We start from the raw sequence: 21571 nt of genomic DNA, 5'->3' as shown, positions 1-21571 counted from the left end.
CAAGTGTCTCATTCTGCTGGATATAGACTCACTGTGGTCTTTCTCCCTCCTAATAGAGGTAAATGAGAATTTTAATCCTAATAGAGGTATATTAGTATTTTATCTGGTAGTGTTAGGACCTGTGACCGGTGTCTGCCTTGACGTGGCTCGCAAGCTTACAACGGTTTGGCCAAAGGGTTAAACTAAATGACCCTATTTCAAGATAATATATAAGTATTTTACTGTGTATTTCTGTCATGTTGGATGTAGCATTGGGCTTCTCTGTCGCCTGTTGGAAACACAATACAGTACAGGAAATAATAATACAATAAGCACAGCAAAGTCAGACAAAAGGAAAGGAAATCCCTGCCCCGGAGAGCTTACACTCTAAGTGGTATGTTGGGAGACTTGCAGAGACAGCAGATGAGGGCATAAGTGCAGAGGTGAGGAATAGGAGGTGAGAGAGCAGGTGTATAAATCAGGCCTGGGAGGTATAATGAGATGCAGGGAGAGAGGTAGGAGGGGAGAGGTCCCAGGTAATGGAGGAGATCAGGAGTAGGAGGTGAGAGAGAGGTGTATAAATCAGGCCTGGGAGGTATAATGAGATGCAGGGAGAGAGGTAGGAGGGGAGAGGTCCCAGGTATTGGGGGAGATGAGGAGTAGGTGAGAGAGAGGTGTATAAATCAGGCCTGGGAGGTATAATGAGATGCAGGGAGAGAGGTAGGAGGGGAGAGGTCCCAGGTAATGGAGGAGATCAGGAGTAGGAGGTGAGAAAGAGGTATATAAATCAGGCCTGGGAGGGTATAATGAGATGCAGGGAGAGAGGTAGGAGGGGAGAGGTCCCAGGTATTGGGGGAGATGAGGAGTAGGTGAGAGAGAGGTGTATAAATCAGGCCTGGGAGGTATAATGAGATGCAGGGAGAGAGGTAGGAGGGGAGAGGTCCCAGGTATTGGGGGAGATGAGGAGTAGGTGAGAGAGAGGTGTATAAATCAGGCCTGGGAGGTATAATGAGATGCAGGGAGAGAGGTAGGAGAGGAGAGGTCCCAGGTAATGGAGGAGATGAGGAGTAGGAGGTGAGAGAGAGGTGTATAAATCAGGCCTGGGAGGGTATAATGAGATTCAGGGAGAGAGGTAACGAGGAGAGGTCCCAGGTAATGGAGGAGATGAGGAGTAGGAGGTGAGAGAGAGGTGTATAAATCAGGCCTGGGAGGGTATAATGAGATGCAGGGAGAGAGGTAGGAGGGGAGAGGTCCCAGGTATTGGGGGAGATGAGGAGTAGGTGAGAGAGAGGTGTATAAATCAGGCCTGGGAGGTATAATGAGATGCAGGGAGAGAGGTAGGAGGGGAGAGGTCCCAGGTATTGGGGGAGATGAGGAGTAGGAGGTGAGAGAGAGGTGTATAAATCAGGCCTGGGAGGTATAATGAGATTCAGGGAGAGAGGTAGGAGAGGAGAGGTCCCAGGTAATGGAGGAGATGAGGAGTAGGAGGTGAGAGAGGGGTGTATAAATCAGGCCTGGGAGGGTATAATGAGAGGCAGGGAGAGGTAGGAGGGGAGAGGTCCCAGGTATTGGAGGAGATGAGGAGTAGGAGGTGAGAGAGCAGGTGTATAAATCAGGCCTGGGAGGTATAATGAGATTCAGGGAGAGAGGTAGGAGGAGAGGGGTCCCAGGTATTGGAGGAGAGGAGGAGAAGGAGGTGAGAGAGAGGTGTATAAATCAGGCCTGGGAGGGCATAATGAGATGCAGGGAGAGAGGTAGGAGGGGAGAGGTCCCAGGTATTGGGGGAGATGAGGAGTAGGAGGTGAGAGAGGTGTATAAATCAGGCCTGGGAGGGCATAGTGAGATGCAGGGAGAGAGGTAGGAGGAGAGGTCCCAGGTAATGGAGGAGATGAGGAGTAGGAGGTGAGAGAGAGGTGTATAAATCAGGCCTGGGAGAGTATGATGAGATGCAGGGAGAGAGGTAGGAGGAGAGAGGTCCCAGGTATTGGAGGAGAGGAGGAGTAGGAGGTGAGAGAGAGGTGTATAAATCAGGCCCGGGAGGGTATAATGAGATGCAGGGAGAGAGGTAGGAGGGGAGAGGTCCCAGGTATTGGGGGAGATGAGGAGTAGGTGAGAGAGAGGTGTATAAACAGGCCTGGGAGGGCATAATGAGATGCAGGGAGAGAGGTAGGAGGGGAGAGGTCCCAGGTATTGGGGGAGATGAGGAGTAGGAGGTGAGAGAGAGGTGTATAAATCAGGCCTGGGAGGTATAATGAGATGCAGGGAGAGAGGTAGGAGGGGAGAGGTCCCAGGTATTGGGGGAGATGAGGAGTAGGTGAGAGAGAGGTGTATAAATCAGGCCTGGGAGGTATAATGAGATCCAGGGAGAGAGGTAGGAGAGGAGAGGTCCCAGGTAATGGAGGAGATGAGGAGTAGGAGGTGAGAGAGAGGTGTATAAATCAGGCCTGGGAGAGTATGATGAGATGCAGGGAGAGAGGTAGGAGGAGAGGGGTCCCAGGTATTGGAGGAGAGGAGGAGTAGGAGGTGAGAGAGAGGTGTATAAATCAGGCCCGGGAGGGTATAATGAGATGCAGGGAGAGAGGTAGGAGGGGAGAGGTCCCAGGTATTGGGGGAGATGAGGAGTAGGTGAGAGAGAGGTGTATAAACAGGCCTGGGAGGGCATAATGAGATGCAGGGAGAGAGGTAGGAGGGGAGAGGTCCCAGGTATTGGGGGAGATGAGGAGTAGGTGAGAGAGAGATGTATAAATCAGGCATGGGAGGTATAATGAGATGCAGGGAGAGAGGTAGGAGGGGAGAGGTCCCAGGTAATGGAGGAGATGTGTGAGGATCAGGCGCAGACTCTGCCTCCATTAAACTCCAGTCGCCTGATTGGGTCGAGCTTCTCTCCTACCTGCAGGAGTGAGGCTGGGGTGATAGTCCGCTTGCGAGAGCGCACGCGCATTGTGTGCAGCGTGGACCTACCAAAAGCGATCTGTAATCTCTCCTTCCAGCGATGTTCACACAGTGGGGGGGGGGGGGGGTTTGCGTGGCCATGACATCATGCGGCGGATTCGCCCACATTGGCTGAACCCCCAACGTGACGTGGCCATCGCCCGGCCACGCCAAAAGACAAAAATCTTGGCTTTTGAAAATGGCGTCCCTCGCGCTCCGTCGTGTGCGTGTACTAGCGGCAGCCTCATAGGAAGTGTGCAATTCGTTTTTGCTGCGTGCACGCCAATGCCGACACATGGAGTATAGGCTCAGCCTTGTCCTGCATTTGATTCGTCGCTCCTGCTATTTAGGCTCAGCCTCTTCCACCAGGAAGGTCGCTGAGCAGAAACTTCTCATGGCGTCGTGCTGGTCGCAAGCTCTCTACCTCGCATTGCCTTATCCTGCTTTTGACTCCGCTGATTTCTCCTACCATCGACCACGGCTAGTGACCCCTACGATCCATACCTCTACAATACCCAACCTCAGCTAGTGACCCCTATTATCCGCACATCTCCAGCCATGACCCGGCTATACGACAACGAACCTGTACACCGGACGTGGCTTCGCGGCTTCAGGTCGGTGTGTCAATATCGCCACCTTGGCCCTGTGGCCCCGTCCTGTTTGCGACGAGCACCCGTTACAGTATGCCCAGACTCGCAAACACAAACCCCGCTGAGGTGGGTCGAGTCCTGACCTTGCACGCCAACCTGTTCAAAAGACTGCAACAGTCCCTGCACCAAAATGGCAAACGCATGGCTCAGACCCAGGTCGTGGCACAATCCTCCACAGACCAAGTACAGTGCAGCATCTAATCCTGATTCCCCAGCAGCGGCTGCCTCAGAACCAAGTCCCACCCACGCTGCTTCCGAACCACAACTTCCTACACCTAACCACTATGGTGGAGACCCCTCGGCTGTCGCAGGTTCCTAAACCAATGGGGGTTTTTCAGTTTGAACTGGCACCTTCCCGCTTTGAGTCTCAGCGATCTAAAGTGGCATATATTATTTCACTGTTAACCGCTGAAGTTTTGGCTTGGTCATCACCTTTCTGGGAGCGAAGACTGAAGTAACTTATCTTTATTCACACAGGAACTCCATAGGGTCTTCGACACTAAAGGACACAAGGTAACAGCTTCCTTGTCTCTCCTGCATATCTCTCAGGGCAGTTGATCGGTGGACCATTACGCAGTCGGGTTCCGGACTCCCGCCGCAGAGACCGGATGGAATGACGAGGCTCTGGTCACGGTATTCTGGCAAGGCCTTTCTGAGAATCTCAAGGACTAACTCTCTCTGCTGGAATGACCAGCAGAATTAGAGGATCTCATAGCTTTAAGCATCCGCAAGGATCAACGTCTACAGGAACGGAAAGCTGAAAGAGCCCTGCGCAGAGGAGACATTCGATCTTTGCAATTATGGAAACTCGCCAGCAAAATAGAACTAAAAACGATTTATTAAGCTACATAAAAAACATAATCAAGACAGAAAAAACTCTCCTCCCATGTGTTACATGCCCCCTGTGGCGCTTTCTTAAGGAGTACTTAGGGGCTGAATCTGAGTTACATGTCCTTGTGAGGTTACATATAGCCTACACAGGTACACCTTACACATGTATATTCTTATTACACCCCACTATCGTGTCTCCTCCTATTCTCAATCCTAATTTCACCCTATCAGGGTTACATTTCTCCCTCCACAGCCCGTCAACAGGCTCCGTTTTGTTATTATTCTTTCATATATTTTTCAGTATCATTGTCTGCTCTCCTAGAGCATATGTAACGGGTATTCCCCCACCCAAGAGCATATGTAACGGGTATTCCCCCACCCAAGAGCATATGGTATGTGTGTGCGGGGAACCTAATGTTACCAGGTGTGGTGCTTTACCTGTTAGGCTCACAGGGGGCCTAAGCCTCCGCCACGGGGAGCCTGGGGCATGTATAATAATAGGAGTAACCACGTACTCGGTGCAGTGCCTCCACCTGCGATGGCTCCCACCAGAGGGAGAGTGATCCTCGCAGGACAATTTATATATATCACACACACAGCATGTAAAACAACCAATAACTTTACTGTAGCAACTGTACTTAATCATATATATCAACAGGTGTCCCTCTCTAGAGGAGACACTACTACTGCGTCTCGCAGGACGCTACCCCCTTTCACCGGGTGATCCCACCCTGTGTCCAGTAACCCCACACAATATGTCCTCCAGCCGCAAGTGAGATAACTATATGTGTGACTGCGCAGCCACTATGTCTTGTATGAATAGATGGTATAGTTGGTGCACTTGTAGATTACCTGCCGAGCACTCCAGTGCCCGGGCCTGCCAAGGAGCTTCACAAAGGATCCTGATGACGCGTGAATACAGGAACTACCGTCCGGGGTGATCCCACCCGGATGGCTGCTGCAGCGACAGCGAAGGTCTGAGCCCAAACCTCTGGATGGACGCGCAGCGTCTGCTGTGTCCCTAACTGACTCTGGATAATAAGGGGCAGGGTCCCTAACCTGGGGCCTGTCCCTGAAACACATAAAGCTACTGGTGGCTCAGGGCTATCTGGGGCCTAGGGGGCTGCTGGCCTAGTGCAGGGAGTCACTGACTCCTGCACCCTACCTCCTTCCCCTGGCTGCTCCGGTCACCAACTGACTAACGTGCTCAGAGCCTGCGAAATGTATCTATCCCTGAGCAGGGAGATACTGTAGCCCTATTGGCTCCCTAGGGTCATGTGGGGCGACGGAGGCTCATGGGACATGTAGTCCCCTCCAAGAGCCCTCTTCCCATTGGTCCGGGTTGCCGAGCTAATCACTGCGCATGCGCGACCTGAGTGTGGGTCTCCCGGCGCTTGCACTGCGCATGCGCAATGCCACTGATAATGGCGGCGCCCTGCACTGTGAGCCACCGGGACCTTCGCAACGCGACTGCGGCCCTAACAATGGGCAGCGCGTGTCCCCGGCAACCGGCCACATCCCAAGGAGAGGCGCGCTATGCTCGCGCACGCCCCCGCACCTCCCTATGAGCGGCTGCTCTGCTTCTCACCGCCGCAGTATGTACAGGGAGGGAGGGGGGTCCGCAACAGAAGGGGGGACCTGGCGACACTTATATTCATTTTCTCTTTAGTTCTATCTTTGCAACCTCGTTCTGCACCTTCCGTTCCCAACAACTTCCCAGAGCCTGAGGAACTGATGCAACTTGGAGGAAGAAGCTTCCGGCCAACGAGAAGCACCGCAGAAGGAGTAACGGCTTTTGCATGTACTGCACGGGCAGTTCAGTTTCAAGCTGCAGAACCTTTCATGGGAATAGAATGATATAGGGAGATCTGACCCCAGGGATATTATTGTATTGTATTGTATGTCTTTATTTATATAGCGCCATTAATGTACATAGCGCTTCACAGTAGTAATACATGGGGTAATCAAATAAATAACAGATAATATAAATAACAGATCATGGGAATAAGTGCTTTAGACATAAACGTAACATTAAGGAAGAGGAGTCCCTGCCCCGAGGAGCTTACAGTTTAATTGGTAGGTAGGGAGAACGTACAGAGACAGTAGGAGGGAGTTCTGGTAAGTGCGTCTGCAGGGGGCCAAGCTTTATGTATCATGTGTTCAGAATATCCACAGTGCTATTCATATGCTTCTTTAAGCAAGTGTGTCTTAAGGTGGGTCTTAAAGGTGGGTAGAGAGGGTGCTAGTCGGGTACTGAGGGGAAGGGCATTCCAGAGGTGTGGGGCAGTCAGTGAGAAAGGTTTAAGGCGGGAGAGGGCTTTAGATACAAAGGGGGTAGAAAGAAGATATTATCTGCATAAATATGTAGTAGGATAGCTGAAGTGAACGAGAGACAGGTGGGAGGCACAGAATGATTGATTCCACCACGATTTGAGGACAAATTGATTCCACCGTGAGGAGAGAGAGGGACGAGTTAAAACCAAGATGAAGGAAAGAGAAGTTTTAGCATAATATTAAGATCAAATACAAAGATTCCACTCAGAAACAGAAAACTATGCAACCATTTTTAAGAATACCATAACTTATTTGGAACGTCACCGCCATTTTGTACTATTTTTATGTGAGTATTTATTTTCAAAATAAATTATTCTTTTTGTGTGCAAAAAACAGAATGCTGAGTTCTGTTATGATGGAGTAATTTATAGAAAAGACAAAGGACATATTACAGAGGAAATATGAGGATCTCCATTTATGACATGTTAAGTTTAAGTCGGCGGAGGGCCATCCAGGATGATATAGCAGAGAGGCATTCAGAGACTTTGGTCTGTACAGCAGGTGTACAGTCAGGTGTTGAAAAGTTAATGTGTTTGTTATCAGCATAGATATTTGATGGTATGGAGAATGTGAAGGAGAAGAGGGTGGTCCACGGTTTCAAATGCTGCAGAGAGGTCGAGTAATATGAGCAGAGTGTGACTGGCAAAATGAACAAAGATTCAGCTGTAAATAAAAACACACTGCAATTCTTTCTCTTGATTGGAGAATATGAGTTTAGAGAGGACTTCAAGTGGGGCATGGGTGGATTAGGCAGGAGTTCAGTGGCTGGTAGATACTAAGAGCAGAGTACTGTATCTTCAATGTGGCCCAGATTTGGGTATTTAGAAGACCATACACCTTGAGAGAAGCTGGATTTTATATTCCTTCCAAGAGTAGGAGGTGTGGGGTCAGATCTACATATCATAGAAACATTACAGAATAGTAACATCCTGTCTTCCTCCCAAGACTTACCTTGTCCATCCTGTCCCTCTCTGTCCCAAACTGCCCCCCGTATCCATATGAAGCTTGTGGCCCAGCCAGATGTTCCTTCTTCTTTTGATGCTCGTGTTCCTGGGACACATTGCTCCTTAACTGGTTTATACTGTAAAAGAATAACAATGGGGATGGAGGGTTATCGGAGGCACCCACCATATGGGAGAGAGGGGCAGATACCAAGTTGTGGTGTGGATGAGAAGAGGAACATATCCCGGGGGAGAGAGGGGCAGATAAGGAGTGGGATGAGAGGAGACAAGGACCCCAGGGAAGAGAGGAGCAGATTGCAAGGGGGAGGGGAACACTATATAAAGAGCTCCATGCAGGAGACCGGCGCCGTATACAGTGTAACAGAGTAAATGAGATAGTACAGTAATTGAAACCCTGTACTTTGCACCACAAATTGTGCTTAGTGTGCAGTTGTGCACCAGTAGTGTGTTTCCATTATACAGTCGTTTTTAATTCCTTCAGTATCGAGCCATTAAATGGGCATCAGAGTCCCTCAGATGATGTCCTGGGCAGGGGGTTAAAGCAGATCACAGATCATGCAGCAAAATAAAGAGAACATACGACAGTTATAAAGGCCCAAAAAACCCCGGGATCTGCGGGTGCAGAAACTCAGCACTTTGCACCACGGCCCTGGCACCCTTTGCATGAAGGGGTTAAAGCCCGTGTTCCGTGTAGAAATGCACACGCCTCCCTGGAAGGGGCTGCAGGAGAAGTATAGATGTAGCAGACACTATTACCCCGAATATAACGCAGAAAATAACATTAAATAACCGCGTGCGTTCTCTGCTTCACCGTTATTTCTGTAGCACTTCTGTGAAATAACATGTAACGCAACCTGTAAACGTTGCATTAGTGTCTGCTACCTCTCTATACAGAGCAGAGCTGCAGGTTACTGTCTGCTACCTCTCTATACAGAGCAGAGCTGCAGGTTACTGTCTGCTACCTCTCTATAAAGCAAGCGACAGAGAAGCCCAACGCTACATCCAACATGACAAAAATACACAGTAAAATACTTATATATTATCTTGGAAAAGGGTCATTTAGTTTAACCCTTTGGCCAAAGCGTTGTAAGCCTGCGAGCCCCGTCAAGGCCGACCCAGTTCACAAGTCCTAACACTACCAGATAAAATACTAATATATATATCTCTCTATTAGGATTAAAATTCTCATTTACCTCTATTAGGAGGGAGAAAGACCACAGCGGGTCTATATCCAGCAGAATGAGGGACCTGCTGACTTGGAAGTGGGGAGGGGCGGGCTTAAACCCTGGAAAGCAGGAGCCACTACAAAGAGCAGAGCTGCAGTATACTGTCTGCTACCTCTCTATAAAGAGCAGAGCTGCAGTATACTGTCTGCTACCTCTCTATAAAGAGCAGAGCTGCAGTATACTGTCTGCTACCTCTCTATAAAGAGCAGAGCTGCAGTATACTGTCTGCTACCTCTCTATAAAGAGCAGAGCTGCAGTATACTGTCTGCTACCGCTCTATAAAGAGCAGAGCTGCAGTATACTGTCTGCTACCTCTCTATAAAGAGCAGAGCTGCATTATACTGTCTGCTACCTCTCTATAAAGAGCAGAGCTGCAGTATACTGTCTGCTACCTCTCTATAAAGAGAAGAGCTGCAGTATACTGTCTGCTACCTCTCTATAAAGAGCAGAGCTGCAGTATACTGTCTGCTACCTCTCTATAAAGAGCAGAGCTGCAGTATACTGTCTGCTACCTCTCTATAAAGAGCAGAGCTCCAGCATACTGCCTGATACCTCTCTATACAGAGCAGGGCTGCAGGTTACTCGCTGCTACAGTGGCGGCCGCCTTTAGCCTCTTGCGGCCTTTTCCCCACGGTTTTAAAAATCACGGGCAAATCGCGGGCTGATGCGGGCCGTTTTCGGCAGTTTTGGGCGCCCGCGGGCATTTTCATTGTGTAGCGCTAAGCGCTTTCATTGTCTAGCACTATTAGCGCTATCTGGTGATTTCGGGCCGCGCGGAAAAGGCCCGTGAGAGATGGAAAACATCCCCGAATTTTTTCGGGGATGTTGGAGATTAAAAAGGGGCCGCGACAGTACCTCTCTATTAAGAACAGAAACCCTCTTGTCATGTCTCTGAATCCCTTGGCTTTCTGGCCAGGGGACTGGGCTGCTTCGGTGTTTTGGATTTGTCAATGTTGGGGTTCTGAACCATATTGAATCCCCCTCCCCAGTTAATCGCAATAGGTGGGAACACCATCAATGTTTCCATTACCTCTTTCAGGAACTCAATTTGTTTCTCATTTGGGGCATAGACGCTGACCAGTGTAACTCTCCCCCGCAGTGTGCCCTGTAATTTAAGGTATCTGCCTTGGGTGTCCTTAATTTCCTTCTGTACCTGAAGAGGGATTGCTTTTCTAATTAGTATCGCACCCCTCTTCTTTTATTTGGGTATTATAAAGGTGTTCAGGGGGGGGTCTTGTTTCTTGTATGTGTAGCAGAGTCCCCTACCCTGCTCCAGGCGGGGAACTGGCCAGCTGCTTGGCGGGACCCGGCACGATCAGGGAGAGGTGGCGGAGGCCATTCCAGAGGGTGGCACGCATGCACAGTGGCAATCGGCGCAGCGGCCATCTTGGAATGGTTTCACAGGCACTAGGGACTACGATTCCCGTAGGGCTTAGCGAGAGAGTGCGCGAACGGCCATTAAAAGAGGAGGATATCCTCCGCGGGACTAACAGGGGATGCAGGCGGTCTGCCGGAGGCACCCAAGGAAGAAGGTAGTGTCCAGGGAGCAGTAGATTCCTGGACTAGGCCTATACCTTGCTCGCTAGGCGGATAAGGTGTGAGGGGAGTTGTGTTGGAGGCCCCGCTGCGTGGGACCGGATCCAGCATCCTCCTCCTACTATTCTCTGGTCAGGCCTCTGACCAGTAAGGTACCGACGTGCACCTACATATCACGGGGGGTAGCGCTACCTCACATTTGGGCAGGATTGTCTGTGCGTACACCGGAGTTATAGGTGCCCCAGGCACCTTCATTACTTCAGTACAATCAAATAAATAACAGATAATATAAATAACAGATCATGGAGATAAGCACTTCAGACATAAAAATAACATTGTGGAAGAGGAGTCCCTGCCCCGAGGAGCTTACAGTCTAATTGGTAGGAGGAACATACAGAGACAGTAGGAGGGCGTTCTGGTAAGTGCGTCTGCAGGGGGCCAATGTTAATGTATCATGTGTCTTGCATTATCCCCGGTGCTATTCATATGCTTCATTAAGCAGCTGTGTCTTAAGGTGGGTCATATAGGTGGATAGAGAGGGTGCTAGTTGGGTACTGAGGGGAAGGGCATTCCAGAGGTGTGGGGCAGTCAGTGAGAAACGTTTAAGGCGGGAGAGGGCTTTAGATACAAAGGGGGTAGAAAGAAGACATCCTTGAGCAGAACACAAGAGTCGGGATGGTGCATAGCGAGAAATTAGGGCTGAGATGTAAGGAGGGGCAGAAGAGTGTAAAGCTTTAAAAGTGAGGAGGAGAATGGAGTGTGAGATGCGGGATTTGATAGGAAGCCAGGAGAGGGATTTCAGGAGGGGAGATGCTGAGACAGATCTAGGAAAGAGTAGAGTGATTCTGGCAGCAGCGTTTAGGACAGATTGTAGGGGAGACAGGTGAGAGGTAGGAAGGCCGGATAGCAGGAGGTTAGAGTAATCGAGACGGGAGAGAATGAGGGCCTGAGTCAGAGTTTTAGCAGTCGAGTAACAGAGGAAAGGGCGTATCTTTGTAATATTGCGGAGGAAAAGGCGACATGTTTTAGAAACATTTTGAATGTGAGAGGAGAATGTGAGAGAGGAGTCGAGTGTGACCCCTAGGCAGCGTGCTTGGGCTACTGGGTGAATGATAGTAGTTCCAACAGTAATGTGGAAGGAGGTAGTAGGGCCAGGTTTGGGAGGAAGTATAAGGAGCTCGGTTTTTGCCATGTTAAGTTGGAGTAGGGCCACCCAGGATGATATTGAAGAGAGACATTGTGAAACTTTGGTCTGTACAGCAGGTGTAAGGTGAAAGGTCGAGTAATATGAGCAGAGTGTAATGACCTCTGTCTTTGGCAGCATGGAGGTCGTCAGTTATTTTAGTGAGGGCTGTTTCCATGGAGTGAGCAGTGCGGAAGCCAGATTGTAGAGGGTCTAGGAGAGAATAGGTGTTGAGAAAGTGGAGCAAGCGAGAGAATACAAGACGTTCAAGGAGTTTAGAGGCAAAAGGCAGGAGGGAGACAGGTCGATAGTTAGAAAGACAGGTAGGGGTCAAGCTTGCTGTTTTTGAGTAATGGTATGACTGTTGCATGTTTGAAGGAGGGAAAGGTTCCAGAGTAGAGGGAGGAGTTAAAAATGTGTTTGAGCGTGGGGATTATAGTAGGAACTAGAGGTTTTAGGAGATGGGAGGGAATGGGGTCAAGGGGACAAGTGGTTGAGGGAGAGGAGGAGATCAGCAATGACACATCCTCCTCTGAGACAGTGGAAAAAGAGTCAAGGAAGGCAGGAGGAGAGTTAGGAAGAGGTGTAGGATGGGAGGAGGAAACAGAGGGGATGTCCTGATGTAGGGATTCCACCTTTTCCTTAAAATAGTCAGCAAAGTTCTGAGGTGAGATGGAGGAAGAAGAAGAGGCAGCTGAGGGTGGTTTGAGTAGAGAGTTAAAGACAGAGTAGAGTCAGCGTGGGTTAGATTTGTGCGTGTTGATTAGTGAAGACAGATTGTTTAGCCTGAGAGAGGGCAGAGCTGAAACAGGACAGCATGAATTTGTAGTGAAGGAAGTCTGCGAGCGTATGAGATTTCCTCCAGAGGCGTTCAGAGGAACGAGTGGAGGAACGCAGCATGCGTGTGTGGGAGTTTAGCCAGGGTCTGGGGTTAGAAGGGCGAGGACGGCAGAGAGAAAGCAGGGCTTGTAGATCAAGAGAGAAGGATAAGGCAGAGTTGTAGTTCCTGACCAGGTTGTCAGGGTCTGTAGCAGAGCTGAGAGAGGAGAGGGAGGAGCGTTAAGTGGACTCAATGGCTGGTAGGTTAATAGAGCGCAGGTTTCTGCAGAAACGAGGGGGAGATGGAGAAGGGAGAAGCGAGAAACGAGAGAGAAAATGAGATGAGATGATGGTAAGAGAAAGGAAAGGGGTAAATAGAAAAATCAAAGAGAGGAAAGTTTTTTGTGAAAACCAGGTCTAGCTAGTGGCCATCCTTGTGGGTGCTGGCTGCAGTCCACTGTTGAAGGCCAAAAGAAGAGGTTAGAGAGAGAAAGCGGGAAGCCCAAGGGAGAGAGGGGTCATCAATGTGGCAGTTGAAGTCCCCAAGGAGAAGAACAGGGGAGTCTGAGGAGAGAAAGAAAGAGAGCCAGGATTCAAAGTGGGAGAGAAAGGCAGAGGGGGGATGAGTAGAGGTAGGTGGGCGATAGATGACCGCCACGTGGACAGGGAGAGGAGAAAAGATCTGGACAGTGTGAGCCTCAAATGAGGGAAAAGCAAGAGAGGGGGAATAGGAAGGGTTCGTTAACGGCAGAGAGAGGAGAGCAGGAGCCCCACGCCTCCACCCCAGCCATCAGTGCGCGGAGTGTGGGAGAAAGAAAGGCCACCATTGGAGAGGGCAGCTGTGTATGCGTACTGTATATATTACAAAGTGTAATATACAGAGGTAACTCACTCTATATGCTGAGGACGCCCGGATCCCTCAACAGTTTTCGCTCCCCAACGCTGCTCCTTCTCCGTGATGTCATTCTGAGGAGAAAGCAACGGGGTCAGTGACACCCCTCGCATGTGTTATGGGGGCCCCTGTCACCCCTCGCATGTATTATGGGGGCCCCTGTCACCCCTTGCATGTATTATGGGGGCCCCTGTCACCCCTCGCATGTATTATGGGGGCCCCTGTCACCCCTCGCATGTATTATGGGGGCCCCTGTCACCCCTCGCATGTATTATGGGGGCCCCTGTCACCCCTTGCATGTATTATGGGGGCCCCTGACACCCCTCGCATGTATTATGGGGGCCCCTGACACCGCTCGCATGTATTATGGGGGCCCCTGTCACCCCTTGCATGTATTATGGGGGCCCCTGTCACCCCTCGCATGTATTATGGGGGCCCCTGCCACCCCTCGCATGTATTATGGGGGCCCCTGCCACGCGCGGTGTATATACCGGGGCCCCTGCCACGCGCGGTGTATATACCGGGGCCCCTGCCATGTGCGGTGTATATACCGGGGCCCCTGCCTCGCGCGGTGTATATACCGGGGCCCCTGCCACGCGCGGTGTATATACCGGGGCCCCTGCCACGCGCGGTGTATATACCGGGGCCCCTGCCACGCGCGGTGTATATACCGGGGCCCCTGCCACACGCGGTGTATATACCGGGGCCCCTGCCACGCGCGGTGTATATACCGGGGCCCCTGCCACGCGCGGTGTATATACCGGGGCCCCTGCCACGCGCGGTGTATATACCGGGGCCCCTGCCACGCGCGGTGTATATACCGGGGCCCCTGCCACGCGCGGTGTATATACCGGGGCCCCTGCCACGCGCGGTGTATATACCGGGGCCCCTGCCACGCGCGGTGTATATACCGGGGCCCCTGCCACGCGCGGTGTATACTGGGGCCCGGGCCACGCGCGGTGTATATACCGTGGCCCGGGCCACGCGCGGTGTATATACCGTGGCCCCTGCCACGCGCGGTGTATATACCGTGGCCCCTGCCACGCACGGTGTATACTGGGGCCTGGGCCACACGCGGTGTATATACCGTGGCCCCTGCCACGCGCGGTATATACCGGGGCCCCTGCCACGCGCGGTATATACCGTACAAGACTTGGGATGTTCAGAGCTCACCACAAAGTCTGGATCTGTGTCCCAGTCGTCACCTGCAGCTTCTGCTGTCACCGACACATCATGTCCCACAGACGCCTTCCACATCTGGGGGGCAGGGAAGGAGAGATGGAGGAAGCGTTATATACAGGGAAGGAGAGATGGAGGAAGCGATATATACAGGGAAGGGGAGGAGGGGGTTATATTCAGGGAAGGGGAGGAGGGGTTATATTCAGGGAAGGGAGGGAGGGGATTATATTCAGGGAAGGGGAGGAGGGGGTTATATTCAGGGAAGGGGGGGAGGGGGTTATATTCAGGGAAGGGAGGGAGGGGATTATATTCAGGGAAGGGGAGGAGGGGGTTATATTCAGGGAAGGGGAGGAGGGGTTATATTCAGGGAAGGGAGGGAGGGGATTATATTCAGGGAAGGGGAGGAAGGGGTTATATTCAGGGAAGGGGAGGAGGGGTTATATTCAGGGAAGGGAGGGAGGGGATTATATTCAGGGAAGGGGAGGAGGGGGTTATATTCAGGGAAGGGGAGGAGGGGGTTATATTCAGGGAAGGGGAGGAGGGGTTATATTCAGGGAAGGGAGGGAGGGGATTATATTCAGGGAAGGGGAGGAGGGGGTTATATTCAGGGAAGGGGGGGAGGGGGTTATATTCAGGGAAGGGGGGGAGGGGGTTATATTCAGGGAAGGGGGGGAGGGGGTTATATTCAGGGAAGGGGGGGAGGGGGTTATATTCAGGGAAGGGGAGATGGAGGTAGCGTTATATACAGGGAAAGGGGGGAGGGGGTTATATTCAGGGAAGGGGAGGAGGGGGTTATATTCAGGGAAGGGGAGGAGGGGGTTATATTCAGGGAAGGGGAGGAGGGGGTTATATTCAGGGAAGGAGAGATGGAGGTAGCGTTATATACAGGGAAGGGGGAGGGGGTTATATTCAGGGAAGGGGAGGAGGGGGTTATATTCAGGGAAGGGGAGGAGGGGGTTATATTCAGGGAAGGGGAGGAGGGGGTTATATTCAGGGAAGGGGAGGAGGGGGTTATATTCAGGGAAGGGGAGGAGGGGGTTATTTTCAGGGAAGGGGAGGAGGGGGTTATATACAGGGAAGGGGGGGGGGGTTATATTCAGGGAAGGGGAGGAGGGGGTTATATTCAGGGAAGGGGGGGAGGGGGTTATATTCAGGGAAGGGGAGGAGGGGGTTATATTCAGGGAAGGAGAGATGGAGGTAGCGTTATATACAGGGAAGGGGGGGAGGGGGTTATATTCAGGGAAGGGGAGGAGGGGGTTATATTCAGGGAAGGGGAGGAGGGGGTTATATTCAGGGAAGGTGAGGAGGGGGTTATTTTCAGGGAAGGGGAGGAGGGGGTTATATACAGGGAAGGGGGGAGGGGGTTATATTCAGGGAAGGGGAGGAGGGGGTTATATTCAGGGAAGGGGGGAGGGGGTTATATTCAGGGAAGGGGAGGAGGGGGTTATATTCAGGGAAGGGGGGGAGGGGGTTATATTCAGGGAAGGGGAGGAGGGGGTTATATTCAGGGAAGGGGGGGAGGGGGTTATATTCAGGGAAGGGGGGGAGGGGGTTATATTCAGGGAAGGGGAGGAGGGGTTATATTCAGGGAAGGGGAGGAGGGTGTTATATTCAGGGAAGGGGAGGAGGGGGTTATATTCAGGGAAGGAGAGATGGAGGTAGCGTTATATTCAGGGAAGGGGGGGAGGGGGTTATATTCAGGGAAGGGGAGGAGGGGGTTATATTCAGGGAAGGTGAGGAGGGGGTTATATTCAGGGAAGGTGAGGAGGGGGTTATATTCAGGGAAGGGGAGGAGGGGTTATATTCAGGGAAGGGAGGGAGGGGATAATATTCAGGGAAGGGGAGGAGGGGGTTATATTCAGGGAAGGGGGGGAGGGGGTTATATTCAGGGAAGGGGGGGAGGGGGTTAAATTCAGGGAAGGGGGGGAGGGGGTTATATTCAGGGAAGGAGAGATGGAGGTAGCGTTATATACAGGGAAGGGGGGGAGGGGGTTATATTCAGGGAAGGGGAGGAGGGGGTTATATTCAGGGAAGGGGAGGAGGGGGTTATATTCAGGGAAGGAGAGATGGAGGTAGCGTTATATACAGGGAAGGGGGGGAGGGGGTTATATTCAGGGAAGGGGAGGAGGGGGTTATATTCAGGGAAGGGGAGGAGGGGGTTATATTCAGGGAAGGGGAGGAGGGGGTTATATTCAGGGAAGGGGAGGAGGGGGTTATATTCAGGGAAGGGGAGGAGGGGGTTATTTTCAGGGAAGGGGAGGAGGGGGTTATATACAGGGAAGGGGGGAGGGGGTTATATTCAGGGAAGGGGAGGAGGGGGTTATATTCAGGGAAGGGGGGGAGGGGGTTATATTCAGGGAAGGGGAGGAGGGGGTTATATTCAGGGAAGGAGAGATGGAGGTAGCGTTATATACAGGGAAGGGGGGGAGGGGGTTATATTCAGGGAAGGGCAGGAGGGGGTTATATTCAGGGAAGGGGAGGAGGGGGTTATATTCAGGGAAGGGGAGGAGGGGGTTATATTCAGGGAAGGGGAGGAGGGGGTTATATTCAGGGAAGGTGAGGAGGGGGTTATTTTCAGGGAAGGGGAGGAGGGGGTTATATACAGGGAAGGGGGGAGGGGGTTATATTTAGGGAAGGGGAGGAGGGGGTTATATTCAGGGAAGGGGGGGAGGGGGTTATATTCAGGGAAGGGGGGGAGGGGGTTATATTCAGGGAAGGGGAGGAGGGGGTTATATTCAGGGAAGGGGGGGAGGGGGTTATATTCAGGGAAGGGGGGGAGGGGGTTATATTCAGGGAAGGGGAGGAGGGGGTTATATTCAGGGAAGGGGAGGAGGGTGTTATATTCAGGGAAGGGGAGGAGGGGGTTATATTCAGGGAAGGAGAGATGGAGGTAGCGTTATATTCAGGGAAGGGGGGGAGGGGGTTATATTCAGGGAAGGGGAGGAGGGGGTTATATTCAGGGAAGGGGAGGAGGGGGTTATATTCAGGGAAGGTGAGGAGGGGGTTATTTTCAGGGAAGGGGAGGAGGGGGTTATATACAGGGAAGGGGGGAGGGGGTTATATTCAGGGAAGGGGGGAGGGGGTTATATTCAGGGAAGGGGGGAGGGGATTATATTCAGGGAAGGGGAGGAGGGGGTTATATTCAGGGAAGGGGAGGAGGGGGTTATATTCAGGGAAGGGGAGGAGGGGGTTATATTCAGGGAAGGGGAGGAGGGGGTTATATTCAGGGAAGGAGAGATGGAGGTAGCGTTATATTCAGGGAAGGGGAGGAGGGGGTTATATTCAGGGAAGGGGAGGAGGGGGTTATATTCAGGGAAGGAGAGATGGAGGTAGCGTTATATTCAGGGAAGGGGAGGAGGGGGTTATATTCAGGGAAGGGGAGGAGGGGGTTATATTCAGGGAAGGGGAGGAGGGGGTTATATTCAGGGAAGGGGAGGAGGGGTTATATTCAGGGAAGGGGAGGAGAGTTATATTCAGGGAAGGGGAGGAGGGGTTATATTCAGGGAAGGGGAGGAGGTGTTATATTCAGGGAAGGGGAGGAAGGGGTTATGTCAGGGGAGAGGTGAGGATGGGTTATATCGGGGGAGAGACGAGGAGGGGGTTATATCGGGGGAGAGACGAGGAGGGGGTTATATCGGTGGAGAGGTGAGGAGGGGGTTATATCAGGGGAGAGGTGAGGAGGGGGTTATATCAGGGGAGAGGTGAGGAGGGGGTTATATCGGGGGAGAGGTGAGGAAGGGGTTATATCGGGGGGAAGGTGAGGAGGGGGTTATATCGGGGGGAAGGTGAGGAGGGGGTTATATCGGGGGAGAGGTGAGGAGGGGGTTATATCGGGGGAGAGGTGAGGAGGGGGTTATATCGGGGGAGAGGTGAGGAGGGGGTTATATCGGGGGAGAGGTGAGGAGGGGGTTATATCGGGGGAGAGGTGAGGAGGGGGTTATATCGGGGGAGAGGTGAGGAGGAGGTTATATCGGGGAGAGGTGAGGAGGGGGTTATATTGGGGGAGAGGTGAGGAGGGGGTTATATCAGGGAGAGGTGAGGAGGGGGTTATATCAGGGAGAGAGGTGAGGAGGGGGTTATCTCGGGGGAGAGGTGAGGAGGGGGTTATATCGGGGGAGAGGTGTGGAGGGGGTTATATCGGGGGAGAGGTGAGGAGTGGGTTATATCGGGGGAGAGGTGAGGAGTGGGTTATATCGGGGAGAGGTGAGGAGGGGGTTATATCGGGGGAGAGGTGAGGAGGGGGTTATATCGGGGGAGAGACGAGGAGGGGGTTATATCGGGGGAGAGACGAGGAGGGGGTTATATCGGGGGAGAGACGAGGAGGGGGTTATATCGGGGGAGAGACGAGGAGGGGGTTATATCGGGGGAGAGACGAGGAGGGGGTTATATCGGGGGAGAGACGAGGAGGGGGTTATATCGGGGGAGAGACGAGGAGGGGGTTATATCGGGGGAGAGACGAGGAGGGGGTTATATCGGGGGAGAGACGAGGAGGGGGTTATATCGGGGGAGAGACGAGGAGGGGGTTATATCGGGGGAGAGACGAGGAGGGGGTTATATCGGGGGAGAGACGAGGAGGGGGTTATATCGGGGGAGAGACGAGGAGGGGGTTATATCGGGGGAGAGACGAGGAGGGGGTTATATCGGGGGAGAGACGAGGAGGGGGTTATATCGGGGGAGAGACGAGGAGGGGGTTATATCGGGGGAGAGGTGAGGAGGGGGTTATATCGGTGGAGAGGTGAGGAGGGGGTTATATCAGGGGAGAGGGGAGGAGGGGGTTATATCGGGGGAGAGGTGAGGAGTGGGTTATATCGGGGGAGAGGTGAGGAGGGGGTTATATCGGGGGAGAGGTGAGGAGGGGGTTATATCGGGGGAGAGGTGAGGAGGGGGTTATATCGTGGGAGAGGTGAGGAGGGGGTTATATCGGGGGAGAGGTGAGGAGGGGGTTATATCGGGGGAGAGGTGAGGAGGGGGTTATATTGGGGTAACCCCTTCCCCCTTGCACTCTTCTGCAGGGTATGGATCCCACCACCATATTGCCTGCATCTTTGGCCGTGATCATAATTGCGGCGCGCGTGCGCAAGATGCCGCGCGCCACCAAAACAAATGATTGTTTTCAATTAAGTGCGCACGAAAGACGCGCTCAAGCGCGCAAAATTTTAGCAGGCATCTGAAATTGATATTGCCGCGCAACAACCGCGTCACGTGAGCGGTTCAGCCAATGAGGGTGAACCGCTCGCTTGATATCATGGTCACGCCTCTGCCTCCCTGTCGCCACCCAATGCTTCGAGCCTGCAGGGGAAACCATGAGGCTCCCTCCCTCCCTCCCATGAGGCTCCCTCCCTCCCATGAGGCTCCCTCCCTCCCATGAGGCTCCCTCCCATGAGGCTCCCTCCCATGAGGCTCCCTCCCTCCCATGAGGCTCCCTCCCATACACGGCCTGGTAACGTCACAGTCATTAAAGCTCTTTTGCAGACGTTTAACCCCTGCATGTCCATAATATCCTGACCAGAGCAGTATCACGGCTTTCACATGTACATGAAAGTAAATGGGCACGGTGGCCGCAGGGCTACTGCTGAGGATGGGCAGCAGGTCAGGGCTTCACCATTTATTTATGCTGCCCATTTTGTCACAGGGGGTTACATTGGGGGACGCGAGGAGGGGGTAATATTGGGGGAGGTGTGAGTGAGGGTTATATTGGGAGAGAGGTGATGGGGGGGTGGGGGGTTATATTAGAAGGAAGTGAGGAGGGGGTAATATTGGGGGAAAGGAGAGAAAGGGATGATATGGAAGGAGGGATGAGAAGTGTGTTTATATCGGAGGTGAGGGGGGTGGATTGGCAGAGAGTTGAGGCGGGATTATATAGGGAGAGAGGGGAATAGGGGGGAGAGGTGTGGGGGGTTATTTGGGGGGAGAGGTGAGGAGGGTTATATGGGGGGAGAGGTGAGGGGGGTTATATGGGGGGAGAGGTGAGGAGGGTTATATGGGGGGAGAGGTGAGGGGGGTTATATGGGGGGAGAGGTGAGGAGGGTTATATGGGGGGAGAGGTGAGGGGGGTTATATGGGGGGAGAGGTGAGGGGGGTTATATGGGGGGAGAGGTGAGGGGGGGTTATATGGGGGGGAGAGGTGAGGGGGGGTTATATGGGGGGAGAGGTGAGGAGGGTTATATGGGGGGAGAGGTGAGGGGGGTTGTATGGGGGGAGAGGTGAGGGGGGTTATATGGCGGGACAGGTGATGAAGGGGTTATATGGGGGGAGGTGAGGAGTTTTTATTGGACGAGAGATGGGGATTGATGGAGTGATGAGGAGGGTCTTATACTGGCGGAGAGGTGAGGGGGGTTATATGGGGGGAGAGGTGAGGGGGGTTATATGGGGGGAGAGGTGAGGGGGGTTATATGGGGGGAGAGGTGAGGAGGTACTTATATGGGGGAAAGGTGAGGAGGGGCTTATACTAAGAGAGGTGAGGGGGGATTATATGGAGCTGAGGTGAGGAAGGGGCTTATACTAAGAGAGGTGAGGGGGGATTATATGGAGCTGAGGTGAGGAAGGGGCTTGTACTAAGAGAGGTGAGGGGGGATTATATGGAGCTGAGGTGAGGAAGGGGCTATATGGGGGAGAGGTGAGGAGGGGCTTATACTGGGAGAGGTGAGGGGGGATTATATGGAGCTGAGGTGAGGAAGGGGCTATATGGGGGAGAGGTGAGGAGGGGCTTATACTGGGAGAGGTGAGGGGGGATTATATGGAGCTGAGGTGAGGAAGGGGCTATATGGGGGAGAGGTGAGGAGGGGCTTATACTGGGAGAGGTGAGGGGATTATATGGAGCTGAGGTGAGGAAGGGGCTATACTGTATTGGGGAGAGGTGAGGAGGGGGTTATATGGGGGAGAGGTGAGTTGTTTATTTTGAGAGAGGTGAGGAGTTTATTTTGGGAGAGGTTGAACTTGATGGACGCCTGTCATTTTTCAACCTCATCTACTATGTAACTACCAAAAAAAGACCAGAGATTCTGTAACACGCCATTTTACAGCCATTCCTGAAGAAGTACGTGAGATTT

General features: G+C 52.6%; 1 protein-coding gene across 1 annotated transcript in view; it reads right to left on the bottom strand.

The window, feature by feature from the left end:
- LOC142494329 (uncharacterized) overlaps positions 1 to 21571 on the bottom strand; it is a 194946-nt gene that overhangs the window by 125531 nt on the left and 47844 nt on the right. Inside the window, exons 2-4 of the mRNA XM_075598888.1 lie at positions 14517 to 14600; positions 13344 to 13417; positions 7677 to 7806 (exon numbers count right to left, since the gene is read on the bottom strand). Coding sequence (XP_075455003.1) covers positions 7677 to 7806; positions 13344 to 13417; positions 14517 to 14600 — 288 coding nt within the window. The remainder of the gene's footprint in view (positions 1 to 7676; positions 7807 to 13343; positions 13418 to 14516; positions 14601 to 21571) is intronic.

Source organism: Ascaphus truei, chromosome 5 (genome assembly GCF_040206685.1).
Source record: "Ascaphus truei isolate aAscTru1 chromosome 5, aAscTru1.hap1, whole genome shotgun sequence".
NCBI classification, from domain to species: domain Eukaryota; kingdom Metazoa; phylum Chordata; class Amphibia; order Anura; family Ascaphidae; genus Ascaphus; species Ascaphus truei.
Note: the sequence above shows the minus strand (reverse complement) of the source record. Positions and strands in the feature narration are given on the sequence as shown.